At 53.8% G+C, this 17964-nt stretch overlaps 1 protein-coding gene across 1 annotated transcript in view; it reads right to left on the minus strand.

The window, feature by feature from the left end:
• Nucleotides 1–17964, minus strand: part of PPARA (peroxisome proliferator activated receptor alpha) — a 48911-nt gene that overhangs the window by 13486 nt on the left and 17461 nt on the right. The window contains exons 3-5 of the mRNA XM_090272258.1: nucleotides 16731–16831; nucleotides 6590–6835; nucleotides 3933–4093 (exon numbers count right to left, since the gene is read on the minus strand). Coding sequence (XP_090128384.1) covers nucleotides 3933–4093; nucleotides 6590–6797 — 369 coding nt within the window. The 5' untranslated portion in view covers nucleotides 6798–6835; nucleotides 16731–16831. The remainder of the gene's footprint in view (nucleotides 1–3932; nucleotides 4094–6589; nucleotides 6836–16730; nucleotides 16832–17964) is intronic.

Below are 17964 nucleotides of genomic sequence, written 5' to 3' on the forward strand. Positions count from 1 at the left end.
CAGGGGACTGAGCGTCAGCCTGCGAACCAAAGGGTCGCCGGTTCGATTCCCAGTCGGGGCACAGGCCTGGGTTGCGGGCCAGGTCCCCAGTTGGGGGCGCGTGAGAGGCAACCACACATTGATGTTTCTCTCCCTCCCTTCCCTTCTCTCTAAAAGTAAATAAACATATAAGTAAATACAATTGAGAAAAAAAATTTAAATGAACCAAATTTAGGGAAATATTTCTGAAGAGCCTGCTATACTTGGGACACACTGAAAATTTTACATTTCATTACACGTAAAATTAAAAACAAGAAAATGAGGCAAAATTCAAAGTAATTTTTTAAGTGTATTTTATTAATTATGCTGTTACAATTGTCCCGATTTTTCCCTTTGCTCCCCTCTGCCCAGTACCCCCGTCTCTCCAGCAATCCCACCCCGAGTTCATGTCCATGGGTCGTGCATGTAAGTTCTTTGGCTTCACCCTTTCCTATATCATTCTTAACTCTCCCTGTCTGTTCTGTACCAACCGATTATGCTTCTTAATCCCTGCACCGTTTCCCCATTTCTCCCCCTCCCCCCTCCTAGCTGATAGCCCTCCATGTGATCCCCATACCTATGATTCTGTTCCTGTTCTGGTTTGCTTAGTGGGATTTTGTTTTTATTTTTTAGATTCAGTTGTTGATAGTTGTCAGTTTGTCGTCATTTTAATATTCATAGTTTTGATTTTCTTAAGTTCCTTTGACATTTCATATAATGATGGCTTGGTGATGATGAACTCCTTTAGCTTCACCTTGTCTGGGAGGCACTTCATCTGCCCTTCCATTCCAAATGATAGCTTTGCTGGATAAGATTAATCTTGGTTGTGGGTCCTTGCTTTTCATCACATTGAATACTTCTTGCCAGCCCCTTCTTGCCTGCAAAGTTTCTTTTGAGAAATCAGCTGATGGTCTTATAGGCACCCCTTTGTAGGTAACTCTCTGCTTTTTTTTTGCTGCTTGTAAGGTTCTCTTTATCTTTCACCTTTGGCATTTTAATGATGATGTGTCTTGGTGTGGTTCTCCTTGGGTCTAGCTTGTTTGGAGCTCTCTGTGCTTCCTGGGCTTGTATGTCTATTTCCTTCGCCAAATTAGGAAAGTTTTCCTTCATTTTCTCACATAAGCTTTCAATTTCTTGTTCTTCCTCTTCTCCTTCTGGCACCCCTATGATTCAGATGTTGGCCTGTTTAAGGTTGTCCCAGAGGTTCCCAAGCCTCTCCTCATCTTTTTCAATTCTTGTTTCCTCATTCTGCACTGGTTGACTGTGTTTTCCTTCCTTATGTTCCAAGTCATTGATTTGTAGCCCAGTTTCCTTCCCTTCACCATTGGTTTTCTGTGGATTTTTCTTCATTTCACTCAGCATAGCCTTCACTTCTTCCCTTCTGCGCCTGCCATCCTCAAGCCTATCTGTCAAGCCTGTGAGCACCTTTATCACCAGTGTTTTGAACTCTGAGTCTGTTAGGTTGTCTGTCTCCTCATCTGTGAGGTTGGCTATCTCCTCATCGCTTAGTTCTCCCACTGGAACCTTGGTCCATTCACCCTTTTGGGCCATACTTCTCTGTCTCCTCATCTTGGCAGGCTTCTGTGTGTGTATGCCTCTGTGTCTTAGGTGGAGCTGTCATACCTGTTACGTTGTAAGGGGCGGAGCCTTAGGGATTCGTCAGTACAGGGTGACCCGTTTCACCACGTTGAGGTGCTGTATGTGGGGGAGGGGTCTGATAGGGAACAATGCTGTCTGCCCAGCACTCGCCCCTTTCCAGGCACCTCTCCCACTTTCGTATGGGACTGGCACCCCTCTAGCTGCTGCCCCGGCCGTTTTTCCCAGAGTGGGTGGGTCTTCGGATGTTCTAGGACCATGGGGGCCCTTTAAACAAGTGGGCTCTGCTGAGACCGGAGGTTTCTGCCTCCGCCCCAACCCCCACTGGTCTGCACAGTCAGAAGCAATAAGGCTTGATTTTCCCTGGCGCTGGGATCGGGAGCTGCAGGGTCTGGTGCTGGGAGCGCTCCCCAGGTGTCCCTCCTGACTTTTTATAATGTGTGACTCTGCTTTCCACTGGCCTGCCGCTGCTGCCACCACTGTACTGTGTTCTCTCCGCCCCTCCTGTCTGTCTGGACGAGTATTACTTTTTTATATCTTTGTTGGACTGCCATGCAGTTTGATTTTCTGGTAGTTCTAAGGTAGATGTAATCCTTGTTTTGGTTGAGGAAGGAGGTGAAGCATGTCTACCTATGCTTCCATCTTGGCCCCAAGTAATTTCAAAATGTCCTCCTCTGGCTTGCAAAGACACAGTTATAATCTCCCAAAGAGTTACTTAGTCCTGTTAAAATTTATACAAATTTAACTTTGTCCTCTCATAGGGCATATCCATATTTGTGACTAACAACTTTCTAGGAATTTTTATAAGAGAACGTTAACTTCCTAAAAGACAAAAAATATTTTTAAATATGATAACAGGAAGCCAGCTATATATAAAAATTTCCTTGCTTTATAAGAGCACCTTCAACTTTATCCAGTAAGAGAAAACATTATTATTTATACTTGAAGATAAAATCTGATTTAAAACCTCTACAGAAAAGTAAATCAATCGCGCAGAAAAGGCCACTTTACAAGTAGCTTCTGAAAAGCCTGTGGTTAGGAAAGCTGTGAGGGAGCGCGCGTGCGCGTCTGGTTCTTTTTTCTCTTCGCTTCCCGTCAGTCCTCCGCGTTTTTGCATGGGACACCTGACCGGACCACGGGAGCGGGGACAGCGATTTCTTGGGGAACGTCAGAGCCACTTCCTCTCTTCCTTTGATTGGTTACCTAAGTTTGTAAAGCAGGATGGCCGAGGAACGGATGAAATTATGAGGAAGGGTGAGAAGACAGGATGTTAAGTCAGTGTGCAGAGACATCCTGGCTCACGTGGCCGGTCCCCCTGTGCACCAGGCCTGGCTCACGTAGCCGGTCCCCCTGTGCACCAGGCCTGGCCCACGTGGCCGCTCCCCCTTGTGCACCGGGCCTGGCTCACGTGGCCAGTCCTGCCTGTGTACCGGTCCTGCCTGTGTACCGGGCCTGGCTCGAGCGTGGATGTCAGTGTTTCAAGAATGCAGAGCAGGCAGCGCACCATTAGAGGCTGTGGCATTTTCCAAAAGTTAGCAAACACACCCAGTGTGTGTAAGGAGAGGGGACTTTGCATGACCAACACCCAGATGACTAGCTCTCCTAGGCATCATGGACAGGAGATGCCACGCCTAACATTTGCATATAATTCCAGGAGTACCCGACGCTGAGGGGTTTCAGGGTGTCACAGGATGTGGTCCTTATTGTCATGCTGGAAAGTCACCGAAGGGCCCGTGACCCCGGGGTCGGAATGCCGGACACAGGGCCTGACCTCCTGCAGTTTGGCACTGGGTCACGCGGGCCGCGATCTGGCTGAGCTAGCGTGAGAAGGAGGACTGGCACCGGGGTGCTCGTGGTTGGGGCAGAGAGGCCCCCAAAGCACAGGTAGGATGCCAGGGGGTCAGGAGCGGCTGGGGAGAGGACAGCACCGGGTCTGGCTGTCACCTGGCATGTGTTGTGGGATGCTGAGCAAGATATCACCCATGTCTTATGGCCAGGAGAACCACTGCCCTCCCTGACGGTCGGTGAGGGCGGAAGAGAAAGGGGTCCCCGACCTTGTGTCCAGATGAAGGGGTTACCCTTCGTGTGGTTGGTGTGCCTTTAAAGAACACACTTCTCTAAGGCCTTTACAAAGTACAGTCCAGCGATCTGCCCAAGGCTCTCCGAAGAGAGAAATGGATCAGTTACTCAGGTCAGTTCCATCTCTGGGGTTTCTCGCACATGCGCTTTTGTAATGACAAACATCTGTGTGTGACACAGGAGGAACCACCCGCAGTACCCGAGGCAGGCCACCTGCCTCCCGCCAGGGCCAGGCCTACCTTGCAGCCTTCACACGCGTGAACCCCGTAATGGTAGCCCGAGGCTTTGTCCCCGCAGATCCGGCACTCAATGTTCAGTGCTGTGCTGGCAGACTCATCGGCGCTTCCAGGGACCACGGGATAAGTGACCGACGAGGGACTCGAAGCCGGGGAAAGGGTGTCTGGGGACAGACGGGAAAGACGGGTGAATTTTGAAAGCATCTTGTCTACATCTAGACCAGTGTTACAAGAACACGATTTCAGATTTCACACGTGAGGCGTTCAGTGAGAGGCATCTGCTGCGGGGCGGCCCGGGGTGGGGGGCCCGGGCCCGCAGATCTGCCCGCCTCCCAGCTCCCTCCACCCTGGGGCTCCTCACGGCCCTGCACGTGACCCGTCCTGTGGAGCTTGTCACTCTGTCTGCGGCCTTCCCGCTCTTCTGCATTGTGAGCTCAGTAAATTGCACCAGAGCTAGTATAACAATCCCCGTTCCACACCATGGAAGAGAAAAATAAGCTGGACTTTCTTACAATGAAAGCGTTTGCTCTGCAAAAGACCCTATTAAGAAAATAAAAAGACAAGCCATAGACTAGGATAAAGTATTTGCAAAACACACGTAGCTGGTACGAGAATTGTAACCCAGATACACAAAGAAGACTTAAAACTTAACAATAATAGAACAAACAAAAATATTGGCAAAACATGACTGCAAGTAAGCGTATAAAAAGTGGACCACATCACTGGTCATGAGGAAACTGAGAGTGAAAACAACACTCAGACGTCACCGTCCACTGAAGTGACCAGAGGGGACAATCCCGGGACTCACGTGGGGCTGGACACCGTCCCGGTCCCGCCCTGACAGCGGAAGGCCTCGGACTTCAGGAGGCATTGGGGAAAGTACTCAAAGGGCTGGGCCTCCGCATCAGGCAAATTGCCTCTAGAATCAACCCAAAGCTTCAGAACAAGAGCTGAAAGTGCACAACACTTTCAAGTAACTTAACTGCATCCAGGAAGAAAGCTCAAGAACATTTACAGAAAAACAAAAACATCCATCACCCACGCAGTTCACAGTGAATGGCATCCAGTAAAATACACATATATGACCCACAATAAGGAGAAAACTCAATGAGCTGAAACTGACCCAGAGATGATACAAGTGATAGATTTTGTAGACATTTTTTAAAGTTATTGTGGCTGAATTGTAAATGGTCAAGAAGCTAGATGAAAGACTGAGCATCTTAGGCAGAGAGAGGGGATGGAAAAACTAAGTCACGCTCCCAGTGAGGGAAACTAGAACACCTGATATGAAAAATACATCGAATGGGATTAGGAGGTCAGATGTCGCAGAAGGAAGATTAGTAAACTCAACGACACAGCAAAATAAACTATCCAAAATGAAACACAGAAATAAGACCAGGGAAGAAGGGAAAAAAGAAGATAGTTTCATTTGTGAAGTTTACCTAGCATTTAAGGAAGAAATAAAATCTATTCTACAGAAATACCCTCCAAAACTGAAGAGAAGGGAGTATTCCCTAACCCTCCATGAGGCCAGCACAAATCTGACAAAACCAGACAAAGGCTACAGGAAAACTAGAACCAAGATGCCTCACGTACATGGACATGAAAATTCTGGAAAAAAAAAAAAGTTAGCAAGTAAAATGCAACAATATATAAAGAGGGTAACCCATGATGGCCAAGTAGGATCTATCCTGAGATGCAAGGTTGTCTTAACCTTCGAAAACCAAACAATGTAATTCACTGTAACAAACTAAAAGAGAAAACATTTGATTATCTTACTAGATGCAGGAAAAGGACTGAACAAAATCCAACATCAATTCTTGACCATAATTCACAGAAAACTAGAATCAGAAGGGAATTTCCTCAACTTGATAAGGAGCATCTATAAAAATCACGAAAGCTGACACCACACTTAGCAGTGAAGGACTGGGCGCTTTCCCTCTAAGACCAGGAACAAGGCAAGGATGTCTCACGTCTATTCAGTGTGGCCCTGGAGGTGCTAACCAGTGTAATAAGACAAGAAAAAGAAATAAAAGGCATCCAGCTTGAAAAGGAAGAAGTAAAACTGTCTTATGTACAGATGACGTAATTATCTGTGGAGAAAATCCTAAAGGGCCTGTATAAAACTACTATAACAAATTCACCAGTTTAACAAGGCTGCAGAATACGAGAGCAATATACATAACGCTGTTGTGGTTTTATAAACAGCAACAAATGATCAGAAACTGAAATTTGAAAAACATCATTTACGATAGCATCAAAAAATATGAAACGGGTAAATCTGACAAGAAAAAAATGTGAAAGACCTGGACACTAAAAACTACCAAACACTGCTGAGAGCCTTAAAGCCCTAAAGGAAACGGAGAAATCAGCGCATGGCTCAGAAGACCCCACATTGTTAAGATGTCAGTTCTGCCCACATTGATGGATGGATTCAACACAACCCCAATCAAAATCTTGGCAGGCATCTTTGGTACAAATTGACATGGAAACGAAAAGGCCCTGGGGCACGCAGACATCTTCAGAAAGGAGGAATACAGCTGGAGGACCCAGGCGGCCTGACTGCCGGTCGTATGACAAAGTAGCCAGGAATCTGTGGTATCAGTGTCAAGCGAGGACAGGTATTTCTCAGGGACGTTTTCCAGGAAGGAGCACCTTACCTGTGACAATGGACCCATCTGACCCGGGACCGCTCGCCAAGTGCTGGTATTCTGTAAAACTGAAGCTTCCAGAACTGTCCTCGCCAATGGATGGAGAAATTTCCTGGATGTTCCCCATTTCCTGCAGGAATTCTTCAGACAACGGGCTTCCCAGGTCGTCCGCCTCGAGTGGGAAGAGGGGGCAGATCGGGCTTTCTGTGTCCACCATGCTGGTTCCACGGCGCAGGCCACGCCGCCGCCCGCCCCCTGGGAGGAGAGAAGGAGCCGGTGAAGCTGACAAAGAAGAACACGGGTTTTCCACTCATGAAAACATCCCTTGTCCACATCCGTGAAGTCATAATCTAAAAACTAACGCTGGACCGTCTTGCCAAGGCTTGAGTCTTGAGACACACATTAAGAAAACGGCAATTTCTCAGCACAAGATCTCAGGCACCTTCACTGACCAGGCGGGAACCAGTCATTTGTCCCGGAGTCACGCTGCATGCTGAGCTCAAGCCACCGTATCTGGGGTGAACAGGACAGTGGGGGACACAAGGTCCTGCCTCCCGGAGCACCCTCCTGCTGGGGACACGGGCGGGGAGCAGTAAACCGAGACACTGTGGCCTGTAGGATGGGGACACAGTGACACAGGAGAGTGGATGGGAAAGGGACTGCTCCACACAGCAGGCCAGGGACGGCCTCGCTGATGAGGGGGCAGGAATGGCCGAAGGGGCCAGGGAGTGGGTGGTGCAGACGTCTGGGGGGAGAACATTCCAGCAAATTGGAGAGCAAGGGCAAAGGCCCCAGGATGGATGCTCATGGCCAGTACCTCCTAGGGACAAGCAGGCCCGTGTGGCTCGGGCTGGGGAGCATGGGGACAGCAGGCGGGACACGCAGGCAGCACACATGCTGGAGACAGTGTTACCTGCCCCGGTCCCCCCGGGTAACCCATGTAGGAACTCCTAAGAAACGATCGGGCGGTGAGAGACACATCGTAGTTTTACCAAATCGGGAGAGGTGAGTCCCCGACCAAGCTAGCTGATGTCAGCCCACAAGCAAGAGCACTTTCTCCCTGTGGGCACTGCGATGGGCGGACCTGGGTCCCCCAAATTCGTGGGCTGCATTCCTGGCCCCAGCACCTCAGAATGCGGCCGTGTTTGGACACACTGAGAAGGTGAATGAGTTGAACGAGTGGGCGCCGATCCAGCTGGACGCGTGTCCCCATGTGGGGAGAACGCTGGGACACCCAGGGACACCAGGGTTGCACACAAGGACGCGGCGAGAAAGCGGCCGCCTGCAAGCTGCGGGGAGGCCCCCGGAGAAACCAGACCTGCTGACACTTGGACCTCGAACTCCGGGCCCCTGGAACCGTGAAGAAATAAACACCTGCTCTGGAAGCTGCCTGCTCTGTGGCCCTTCACATGGCGGCCAAGCAGACGAATGGGCACAAAGTCCACTGCGCTGTCCCGAGCTGGCCGGCCAACCTTCGTGCTCAAACTCCAAAACCACCTCCCGTGACCTCCAGACTAACATCCGGCCCCTCAGCACCTGTGGGCCTGCGACACCTATCTCCCAGCTGCTCTCCCCATCGCCACTCCATCCCCATCCCCATGGCAATCGGCGGCACTGGCTACAGCCTGCTCCAGACCTTACCGGCACCCCCACGTCTGTGCCTACGCCACGTCCACCCCTGGGGAGACTGGTGAGTCGCTCATCACCCAAGGGGGCTGACGGGCTCACATTTAGCTTCCAGAACTGGTTCCCACCTGCCATGCTCACAGGGAAGCCCGTGGGCCACGTGGTGGAGAGGACCAGCCCGTGTCACGGGCAGTAGGACTCAGCGCAAGGCGGCTGTCGTCACACCCCGGCCACCGAGCACCAAGCTCATCTGACACCTCCACCCGAACGTGCCCGAGTACACAGTTCACGCAAAGCAGACAGGGGCCCGAGGCGCAGAGAGAAGGGGCGCTCTGGCTGCCTTCAGGAATGAAACGTGCCAGCCCCGTACAACGCCCGGCGCAGGCTTGCAGCCCCGACGATGACTTATCACCGTGACGGGAACACAGAAGGAGAAACAGAGGGAAACGCTCCCCTTTCAGAGGATTTAGAAGACCTTCCTTCTCACCTGGCCTGAGAGGGTAAACCGGCTGTGCACCTGCGTTTTCCTGCATCTTTTATTCAGCATCGTATCAAGCGGCAAGCATGACAATGTGTACATGTCACTTACAGCACCTCTCACCGTGAGCACCAGGTTCAAAGCTGCGGTCCCTGACCTTCCAACCACGCCGCTCAGCCTAGCGCCCGCCGGCTAGCAGGGGGAGACAGCGTGATCAGGGGTGGGGGGTTGGGGAGATGCGGCAGTCACCCCCGGGGCACCTGAGTGTGTCCTTGGTGCCGCGATGGGCCAGGCACAAGGACAGCAGCCCCCGCTTCCTTCCACTGTCCCCTCGTCCAGCCAGACCTTCAGAACGGGAGGCACAGGCCCCAGACTAACAGGACGGTGTAGGTTCCCTGCCGCTGCATCGGGGAGTTGGAGTGTTTTGAGATCCTATCATCTCACTTTCTGGTTGTTTCTGAAGCACACTCGAGCTTCAGTTAGACTCCTGGTCTCATGTGGATGCGGAACAGACAAGACGAAGCCCCTGGCAGGGGTGAGGCAGTGCCGTCCCTGGCCCGGCTCGAGGCCTGGCTTTTACACATGTCACTGAGCACACTGGCCTCTTACGCTGCCCGCTGGAGCATGCAAGGGATGCGTCCCCTGTGCGGGGGCCCAGGTGGCAAGCAGCAGCGAGGGCCACAGCAACGCACCTGCCCTGCGGCCCCGGGCACGTCCTGGCGGCCAGGCTCTCCTCCAACTGCCATCGCTTCTGCTCGGGGTGCAGAAACGTCCCGGGGAGTTGCCAGCTCTCCGTCTCACACCCACACAACATGGAACGCACACCAGGCACCAGGCCTGTGTCCTGGGCCCGCGCGCTTCGGGGGACAAAACAGTGTCACAAAGGCGGGCTGTTCTCAGCAGCTCCCAGCCTGGCCAAGGAGCCAGGACAAAATGGCCCGAGAAAGACCTGGAATGCAAATGGAGCTTAAATAGGTCTCTGGCCTCCAGCACAGACAGCGTTCCCAGAGCCAAGACGGGGTGGGAAGGGGTAGGGGTAGCAAAGCGGGGGCTGAAGGAAGGCTCAGCCTCCACCCGGGCTCCAGCCGAGGTGTGCCGGCCCGTGTGGCCCCGTCACTCCTTCCTTAACCCGAGACCCACGGGGCTCCTACACGCATTCTGTCTGAGCTCATCCAATTTAACTGGTAGGGAACTGCAGAATTGCTGTTTTTAGGTCTTAATAATGGAACATCTACCTATCAAAATATTTCTTTGAAAAGTACAAAGCAGGGTACACAGAAACTTTAGGACATTTTAAAACATAAATAGAAAAGAAAGGGAGAAGGAAGGGAAGGAGGGAGGGAGAGAGAACGGGGGAAGAGATGGGGGGAGAAACGGAGTTGGGGTGGGGGGTCTGATCCCTGTGTTAGGTCACCTAAGCACAGGGCAGATGAAAAGTCTGGTAGCATGCAACCACAGTGAATCACCTTTAACACGAAGGCATCCTCTGTCTCGGAGGCTCAGGCTAAAATGAGTTGCCAAGGATGTGATGCCAAGGAGGGCTGGGTGCCCTCTGCTCCGGTTCCCATGCACCTCAGGCCCATGCTAGGCGAGCCCTGACGGAGCCGCGCACGCGTCTGTCTCCTCCGGGCTGTGTCCTGTGTGTTCCCGGAGGCTGGGGAGCGTTTGGCTAATCCGGCCCCTGACGTCCAGGACAAGCCCTACTATGCGGCCCGGGTTCGCCAAGCCTGGCACGGAGGCAGACTCGCTGAGAACTAGGTGAAGGTCTGCGCGCTCCCCTGGCTCCGTGGGAGCACCTGGACGGCAGAGCGACACGCGGTCGGCGCTCCAAAGCCAACAAAGGCACAGGTATCTGGAGCAGAAGTCAGAGCGGGTCTGCCTCGGGAAAGCGATCGGAAATGTGCAGCGTGAACTCTCGCTATCACAGGGATGCAAAAAGAGCATTCGCGGGGGGGGTGGGGGTGGCGGAATCTGAGCCCACAGCGAAGACAGTCGCGACCCGGCAGGAACTGGGAGCAGGGGTGCCAGGGAGAGGGCTGCACCCGGGCGCGGGCATGGGACTGCACGCAGCAGGCACGCGGCACAGGCTGCCGTGCCAGGACCTCAACACGTCCCCAGCGTGACTCTGCCTTAGAAGCGGCAAGGAGAGCGCCTGGGAGTGTTCTACTATAAAATAAATTACGCGCTTTGAAGAAAGCCAAGAAGCCCCACCACCGGACCGGAGCGGCGGCAGAACCCCGGGGAGAAACCCGCTCACAGCTGGCTCCCAGGGGCGTCGCTGCATCTGACAGCCTTGTCTCCCTGCGTGACTTACGGGGTTCCTGGGACCCAGAAGGCTCTGCATAAATACTTCCCGAAATTAAATATTAAATAACAGCTTGATGCTGTGCCAGCTACCAAACAGTGTTCTACGCTGGGGATCAGATCTCAAGAGAGAGAACACGGGCCATGGGCCTTGGGTTTTTACCCCAGAACTTGTGTTCAGATCAAAGGGTCCAGATGAACAGTTACAAACATCAGATTTCACTTTGCTACTAGTATCTTCCTGGGACCAACCCCGACTCATGGTGTCGCCAAACCCTGGCAACATTGTCACTTAACAGGCTTGGTACTGCCATCACATAGAAGCGTATTCATGTTTTCTTTTGCTAAATGAAGCCTGGTAAGACTTCACTGACTGATTTAAAGGTAAAAGATGGGTCCTGGATGGTGTGGCTCAGTGGATTGAGCGCCGGCCTGCGAACCAAAGGGTCGCCAGTTCGATTCCCAGTCAGGGCACAGGCCTGGGTTGCGGGCCAGGTCCCCAGCTGGGGACGCGCGAGAGACAACCACACATTGGTGTTGCTCTCCCTCTCTTCCTCCTTCCATTCCCTGCTGTCTAAAAATTAAATAAAATCTTTAAAAATAAGTAAGTAAGAAATAAAGGTAAAAGATGGAGTTTCTGCCCAAGGAGCACCATTTCTGTGGCTCCCAAAGAGTGGGTTGTCCTCTTTCCCACCTGTGCCAGCCCACCGCCTCGTCAGACTCCTTCCGCTCTCCCGTACACTTTCTAGATATGAGGGTCAGTCCTCAGAAGCCTTTCACCGTAATTTGTTGTTCTAGGCTTTAACCTAACATTTAAAATCAAACAAAGAAAAGCTACGAAGCTGTCTGTGCCTTTCCCCAGGCACCAGGAATTCACAGAAACAGATTAGTCATTGCCACCTGCATCATGATTCACACGCCAACGAGGTACAGAAAGTGCCCGCGCGCCGTGGTGTCGCAGGAGAAGAAGGCACAGAGGCGAGGTGCGGAGGGACTCAGCCTGCGTGACTGGCACCGAGCACATCACGAGCGCTTTGCCCGCAGCCCACACGGGGCTCCCGGAGGTAGCGAGACCTTTCCCAGCAGTGCCCGAGGCACTGACGTTTTGTAATCGAGAACCTGGCGTGTGAACGCAGGTGACAAGCCCAAGTGGCAGAGACAAGGGGCAAACTGGCAGGAGCTTTCCCGGCCACTTCCCAGGAGAACCGCCGCCCGTCTGGACAAAGGTCGCACACCAAGACAGTATTTATGACTTCCTGTCCGTGCCACGCTGTGCCCCCTCCTGTGCTCCTGAGAGCGGGACCAGTGCTGCCAATACTGTCATCCTCCCTCTGCCCACGGTGACATCAGAATGAGGAAAGGAAAGCTGGGACTTTGGACACACTTGGGCCTGTCACAGGGAAACGGGCGGGGGGGGGGGAGGCGGAGAAGCTGGTCACGGGACCCGAAGTCCAGGGCAGTGGCAGGGACGATACGGAAGCGCCAGCCAGCCAGGCGACAGAGACGCCCCGGAAGCCCAGGCCGGCCGGGGACCAAGCAGAGTCACCCTCCTGAACAAGGCAGGCCTCTGGCAGAGGCTGAGCCTTCACTTCCTAAGAAACCGACGGCCCCCTTTTGGGACGGGAGACCCTGTTTTTTGAACTTTAAGAAACCGATGGGGACGCACCTCACAATGACTGTGCTTAACTCTGCAGAACACCCGGCAGGGCACCTTGGCCATGGAGGGGCCCCCAGCCCAGGGAGGGGCCGTGGGAGCAGGAAATAGGGCCGCGAGGGAGACAGAAAGGCTGCGGGAGCTCCCCTAGGGCCAGGTCCTCGGTGACATCTGCGTCACTGTGTCGCCGGGTGGGCAGTGCCGTCCCGGTCACGGGGAGAGCACGCAGGGGGCCCGAGGGGCGTCGCCGTGGCCTGCGAGGAGCTGAGGAGACACAGAAGCGAAGGCTCGCGAGGCCGTGGGAGGAGGGCTGTGGCGCGGGGTCCTGGGGGGCTGACGTGGCTCCCTGTGGGGGACACCTGCCGGGTCCTCAAAGGCGACTGGGAAGAAACGCAGCAGGAACAAAATGACAGAAGGGGGCCAGGGCACTTCCAGGGAAAGGGGTGGCCCGTGGGCACATAAGACCCCAGCGAGCAGGCACCGTGGGGTAGACATGGCGGGGCCGCCGCCTTGAGAGCTGCGTCGGGGACAGGTGACCGCGCAGCAAGCTCAGAACCTGGCAGCGTGAAACCACGACCACGCGCCTGGCTCACGGCGGGGTCAGCGGTGGCGAGACGGGGCTGGGGGGCTGCGAGGCACGAACAGGGCCGCCGGGGGCTGGCAGGGCCGGGTGCCGGGGCCTGGGATGGGGAGGTGACACCCGCCAAACGCCGGTGCTGAAGAGAGGAGCAGGTTTCGGGGTGGAGAGCGTGGGGGAGGCGGAAAGACGAGGAGGCCCGGCGTCAGCGCGCGTGGAGGCTGTTGGAGGGACTGCTGACATGCCGCCCCCGCGGTGGGGAGCTCCCGCGCCCCGAAGCTGACGTGCTCACCTTGTGGCAGCTGCGTCCTGTGAGGACGACCTTGGTCCCAGAACCTCAGTTCACGGCCTGTCTGGGAGGCGGCAGGCGCAGGCGGAGGCAGGGTCCCACCACGCCAGGGAGGGCGGCCCAGGACCTCAATCAGCATTTCAGGTCCTCACTTGTACATAAAAGTGACCAACAGAAACGCCAGGCCTCTGACGCGAGAGAAAGCCCAGCAACGAACCGGCACAGGAACGTCCGCTCGCAGGAGCGCTTCGCAGGAGGGAGACACCCCCAAGCAAGCGGAGCATCACCGAGCTCCCAGGGAAGGTGAGGGGACAGAGACCGAGCACCTCCCGGGGAGGTCACAAACGCGATCCCTGACTTAACAGAGGGCTCGGGGGACAAAGACCGCCATCTTCCGGAAAGAAAAGTGAAAAGATACGGAAAATGGGAGCAGGAAGATGAGAAAGTGCTGGGACCCTCCCAGCAGTGAGACCCTTCCAAAGAAAGGGCCGCGAGGGGACGAGCAGGGGACGTGCTCAGCAAGTGACCGTGAGCACACTGCTCAGAAACGAGGGCGGGAATTTGCAGGTTGGAAGAGTTAGGTTCCGGACAGGGGGACGGAAGCAGCCGTTCAGGCGCGTGACCAGGACAGTTCAGAGCACCCCAGGGACAAAGAGAAGACGCTGCCCGTTCCTACACATTTCAGAGGGGAAACATGTCACGTGCAAAAGACCAAAGATCAGCGTGGCTTCGGATTTCTCAACAGGAAGCAGAAGGCAATGACCCAGCCCGCACACTTGCCACGCAGAAGGAAAATGGCTTCCAAACCCTAGTGCTGTGTCCAGACAAACAACCATGGGTAGGAAGGTCGAGGCTTCCTATTTATTCTTTTAGAGATGTCTGTCTGTCTGTCTGTCTGTCCGTCCGTCTCTCTCCCTAATACCTGTGACATCTCTTGTATTGGAAGCAATCACTGGTGAACATGGATTTTTACAGAGCGATGGCCTTGAACTCACGGCCCCTACTCAGACAGCCAACCTGTAGTGCGGTGTGAAAAGCTGCTTGGCCTCCACGTGCATCGCGTTACATCACGGCCGTACAGACCTTTGCGGGCCAAGTGCAGGACCTCGTCGTCCCCCGTTCCTGAGACGCAATGCTGCCGCTGACATCGGAGACTCAGCTGACGCTGGTCACGGCAGCTAACACGTGAGCCCTGATCACGTGCCCAGCACGTGCTCTCCCACTCCATCCTCACCACTGCCCAGGTGGGCGTCGGTAACGTCGGGTTTGCTTGTCCGGAAACTGGGCTGCGGAGAGGGTCGGGGGCGGCCCAGGGTCCCAGGACCAGGGCAGGGGGCTCAGGTTTGGACCCAGCCCGCCAGCCTCTGGTTTCTGCTCCTGACTACCAACCACGCTGTCACTCTCTGCGTCACTTGTGTGTGACGGTCTTCCGGGGCTGATGTCACAGCTTTCAACCCCATTCAGAGAGCTGAAAATTTAGTGTCTTAATTACCTGTGAGTTGTTTTCCCCCCGCTTATCTATGTTGAATAGATGCTCCATTGCATGATTTTACTTCTTTGCTAGAGTCTTTAGTCAAGTTTGGAAACTGAAAAAAAAAAGTGTTGTTCTAATTTGTTTTTAAAGTGAACGTTGGGGATTTAAAGCAATGGCCAATGGCCCTTGCCAGGTAGCCCCGTTGGTTAGAGCATCGCCCAGGTACACCAAGGTTGCGGGTTCGATCCCCGGTCAGGGCACGTACAAGAATGAATCAATGGATGCGTAAATTAGTGGAACAACAAATCGATGCTTTTTCCCCCTCTCTCTTTCTCTCTCTAAAATTAATCAATAAAAAAACTAAAGTAAAGGCAAAATGAAATGTGGAGGGTCACGCACCCCCAGCGTCCGGGCTGCCCGAGGTCTGCACGTTTAGTGGAGACCCGGCACCGCAGCCCCCGCGGGGTGTCTGTGCTGGTGCCCTCACCAGCCCGCCCAGGTCCCAGAGGAGGCCCTCAGAGCCAAGGCTGTCGTTCTACGCCGCCGACAGGCGGAGCTGAGGGGGCCCTGGGGGCGTTAGATGCTTATACTAGGGAGGATGGTTTCAGATCAATAATCTAAATTCCTACTTCGAGAAACTGGCAACATAATAGCAAAATAAGGAAGAAAACAATAAGGATAAGAGCAGCGATCAACGAGAAATCAGGAAAACAACACAGAAAATCAAGGGAGCAAAACACTGGTTCTTTGAAAAAAATCAATAAAACTGATAAACCTCTAGCCCTGGCCAGGTTGCTCCGTGGGTTGGAGCGCCATCCTGTACACCACAGGCTGTGGTTCGCTCTCTGATCAGGGCACATGCCTGGGCTGCAGGTTCAGTCCTCAGTTGGGGTGTATGAGAGGCAACTGATGGCTGTCTCTCTCTCTCTCTCTCTCTCTCTCTCTCTATCTATCTCTCTCTGTCTCCCCCCCCCACTTCTGTCTCTCTCTAAAATCAATAAACATATCCTCAGATGAAGGTTAAAAAATAAAACTGATAAACCTCTAACAATATAGACAAAAATAAAAGGATGAGTTACAAATGACCAATATCAGGAATGAAATATTATATCAATCCAGAGCCTGCAACCAGTAAAAGGTTTTAATAAGAAATGACTGCCAACAATTTTAGGCTCCTAAAATTTGACAACTTAGAAGAAATAACTCAATGCTTTGAAAACTACAAACGACCAAAACTTAACCAAAATGAAGCAGGCTATCTCAATAGCTCTATAAGCATTTAAAAACTAACATCAAAAACAGCGACACCAGCAAGTGCTGGGGAGGATGTGGACTGGCAGGACCATGCAGACGGCGCGGCGGGGAGCATGCCTGGTGCAGCCGCTCCGGAGAACACGGGCAGCTTCCCACGGAGCTGAGCAGACAGCCACCCCGGGACCTGCGCTTGCGCCCTCGAGCGTTTACCCCGGGGAAATGGATGAAAACGTATGTTCACACACGAATCTGTACGTGCAGCGAAAACACAAGTGACAGAAAACTAATAAACTGGACATCAAAGTTCAAAATTTTCGGTTTTGAACACCATCATCAAGGAAGTAAAAAGGCAACTCGTTAAACGGGAGGAAATATACAACTCAACAACAGAGAGACAAATATTCCAATTAAAATCGGGGCCCTGGCCTCGTGGGTGGGAGCGCCATCCTGTACACTGAAATGCTGGGGGTTCGATTCCCGGTCAGGGCACGTACCTGGGTTGCCGTGCGACCCCTGATAGGGGCGTGTGTGGGGGAGGCAGCTGACTGGTGTTTCCCTCTCACATAAATGTCTCTCTCTCTCTCTCTTCCTCTCTCTAAAATCAATAAACATACTTTTAAAACCTGGGCAAAGGATTTAAATAGACATTTCTCCAAAGAAGACACACAAATGGCCGACAGGCACGTGAAAACGTGCTCTGTGTTCTTGGTCATGAGGGAAATGTCAACGAAAAGAACAAGGAGACACCATTTCCCACCACCGGGCGGGCCAGGAGCAGGGACAGCCACCGGGAAGTGTTGGCAAAGACGGGGAGAGAGTGGGAGTCTCGCACACGGCCAGTGAGACTGAAAACAAATGCAGCCCCCAGGGAAAAGCACACCCAGCCACCCCGTGATCCAGCGGTCCCACTTCCAGAGAAGGCCACACAGACCTTGTCCAGGAGCGGCCACAGCCGCAGGTTCATCGCAGCCCGTGAGCAGAAACTGCCCACATGTGCCGCAGCGCAGACGGACAAATAGCAGGCACTGTTTCCCTCCTACGGTTTTGACCATGGAAAGCAGCCGAGTACTGATCGTGCTGCACATTAGCTCAGTGAAGGGAACCAATCCCCAAAGACCGCGGACGACAGGGACCCATTCCTAGGAAATGCCCAGCAGCAGCAGATCATAGGCAGAAGGCAGACTGGGGTCAGCCAGGGCTGGCGGGGCGGGGGCGGGGGGGAGGGAATGGGTATGCGGCTGCTTTCAGGGGTGACGGAAATGGTCTAAAATTAGACCGCGGCGGCCCAGCCCTGTAGGTAGAGCAGCCCCGCGGCCGTGGGCTCCACACCAGCATCAGAGGCTCCATCAGCCACGGCTCCACAGAAATGCTTAGAACGGGACCAGGAAACCACACGCAAGCGTTCCCGGCAGCTTCATTCATAACGGAAAAGCCCTGACAGCCTCTGGGGATGGGGGGCGTCAGGCAGGCTTCATGCGTCCACACCCGGGGACACTGCTCAGCCGGGAACAGGAAAGAAGCGCCGATGCACCCCATGGCTCGGTGACATGATAATAGAAACGGAGAGCAGGTGGCCACGGGTGAGGAAGGGCTGGGGGGAGGGGGGCCCATGTGGCTCTAAAAGGGCCGCCTGAGGGGTCCCTGGGTGATGAAATGACATTGCAGTGTGGTCATACAAGACATCGCCATACGGGGAAGCGGGAGGTGTGGGGGGGGTGCAGGGGCGGG

The sequence above is a fragment of the Furipterus horrens genome, unplaced genomic scaffold (assembly GCF_987537825.1).
Source record: "Furipterus horrens unplaced genomic scaffold, mFurHor1.1.pri manual_scaffold_4, whole genome shotgun sequence".
Classification (NCBI taxonomy): Eukaryota; Metazoa; Chordata; class Mammalia; order Chiroptera; family Furipteridae; genus Furipterus; species Furipterus horrens.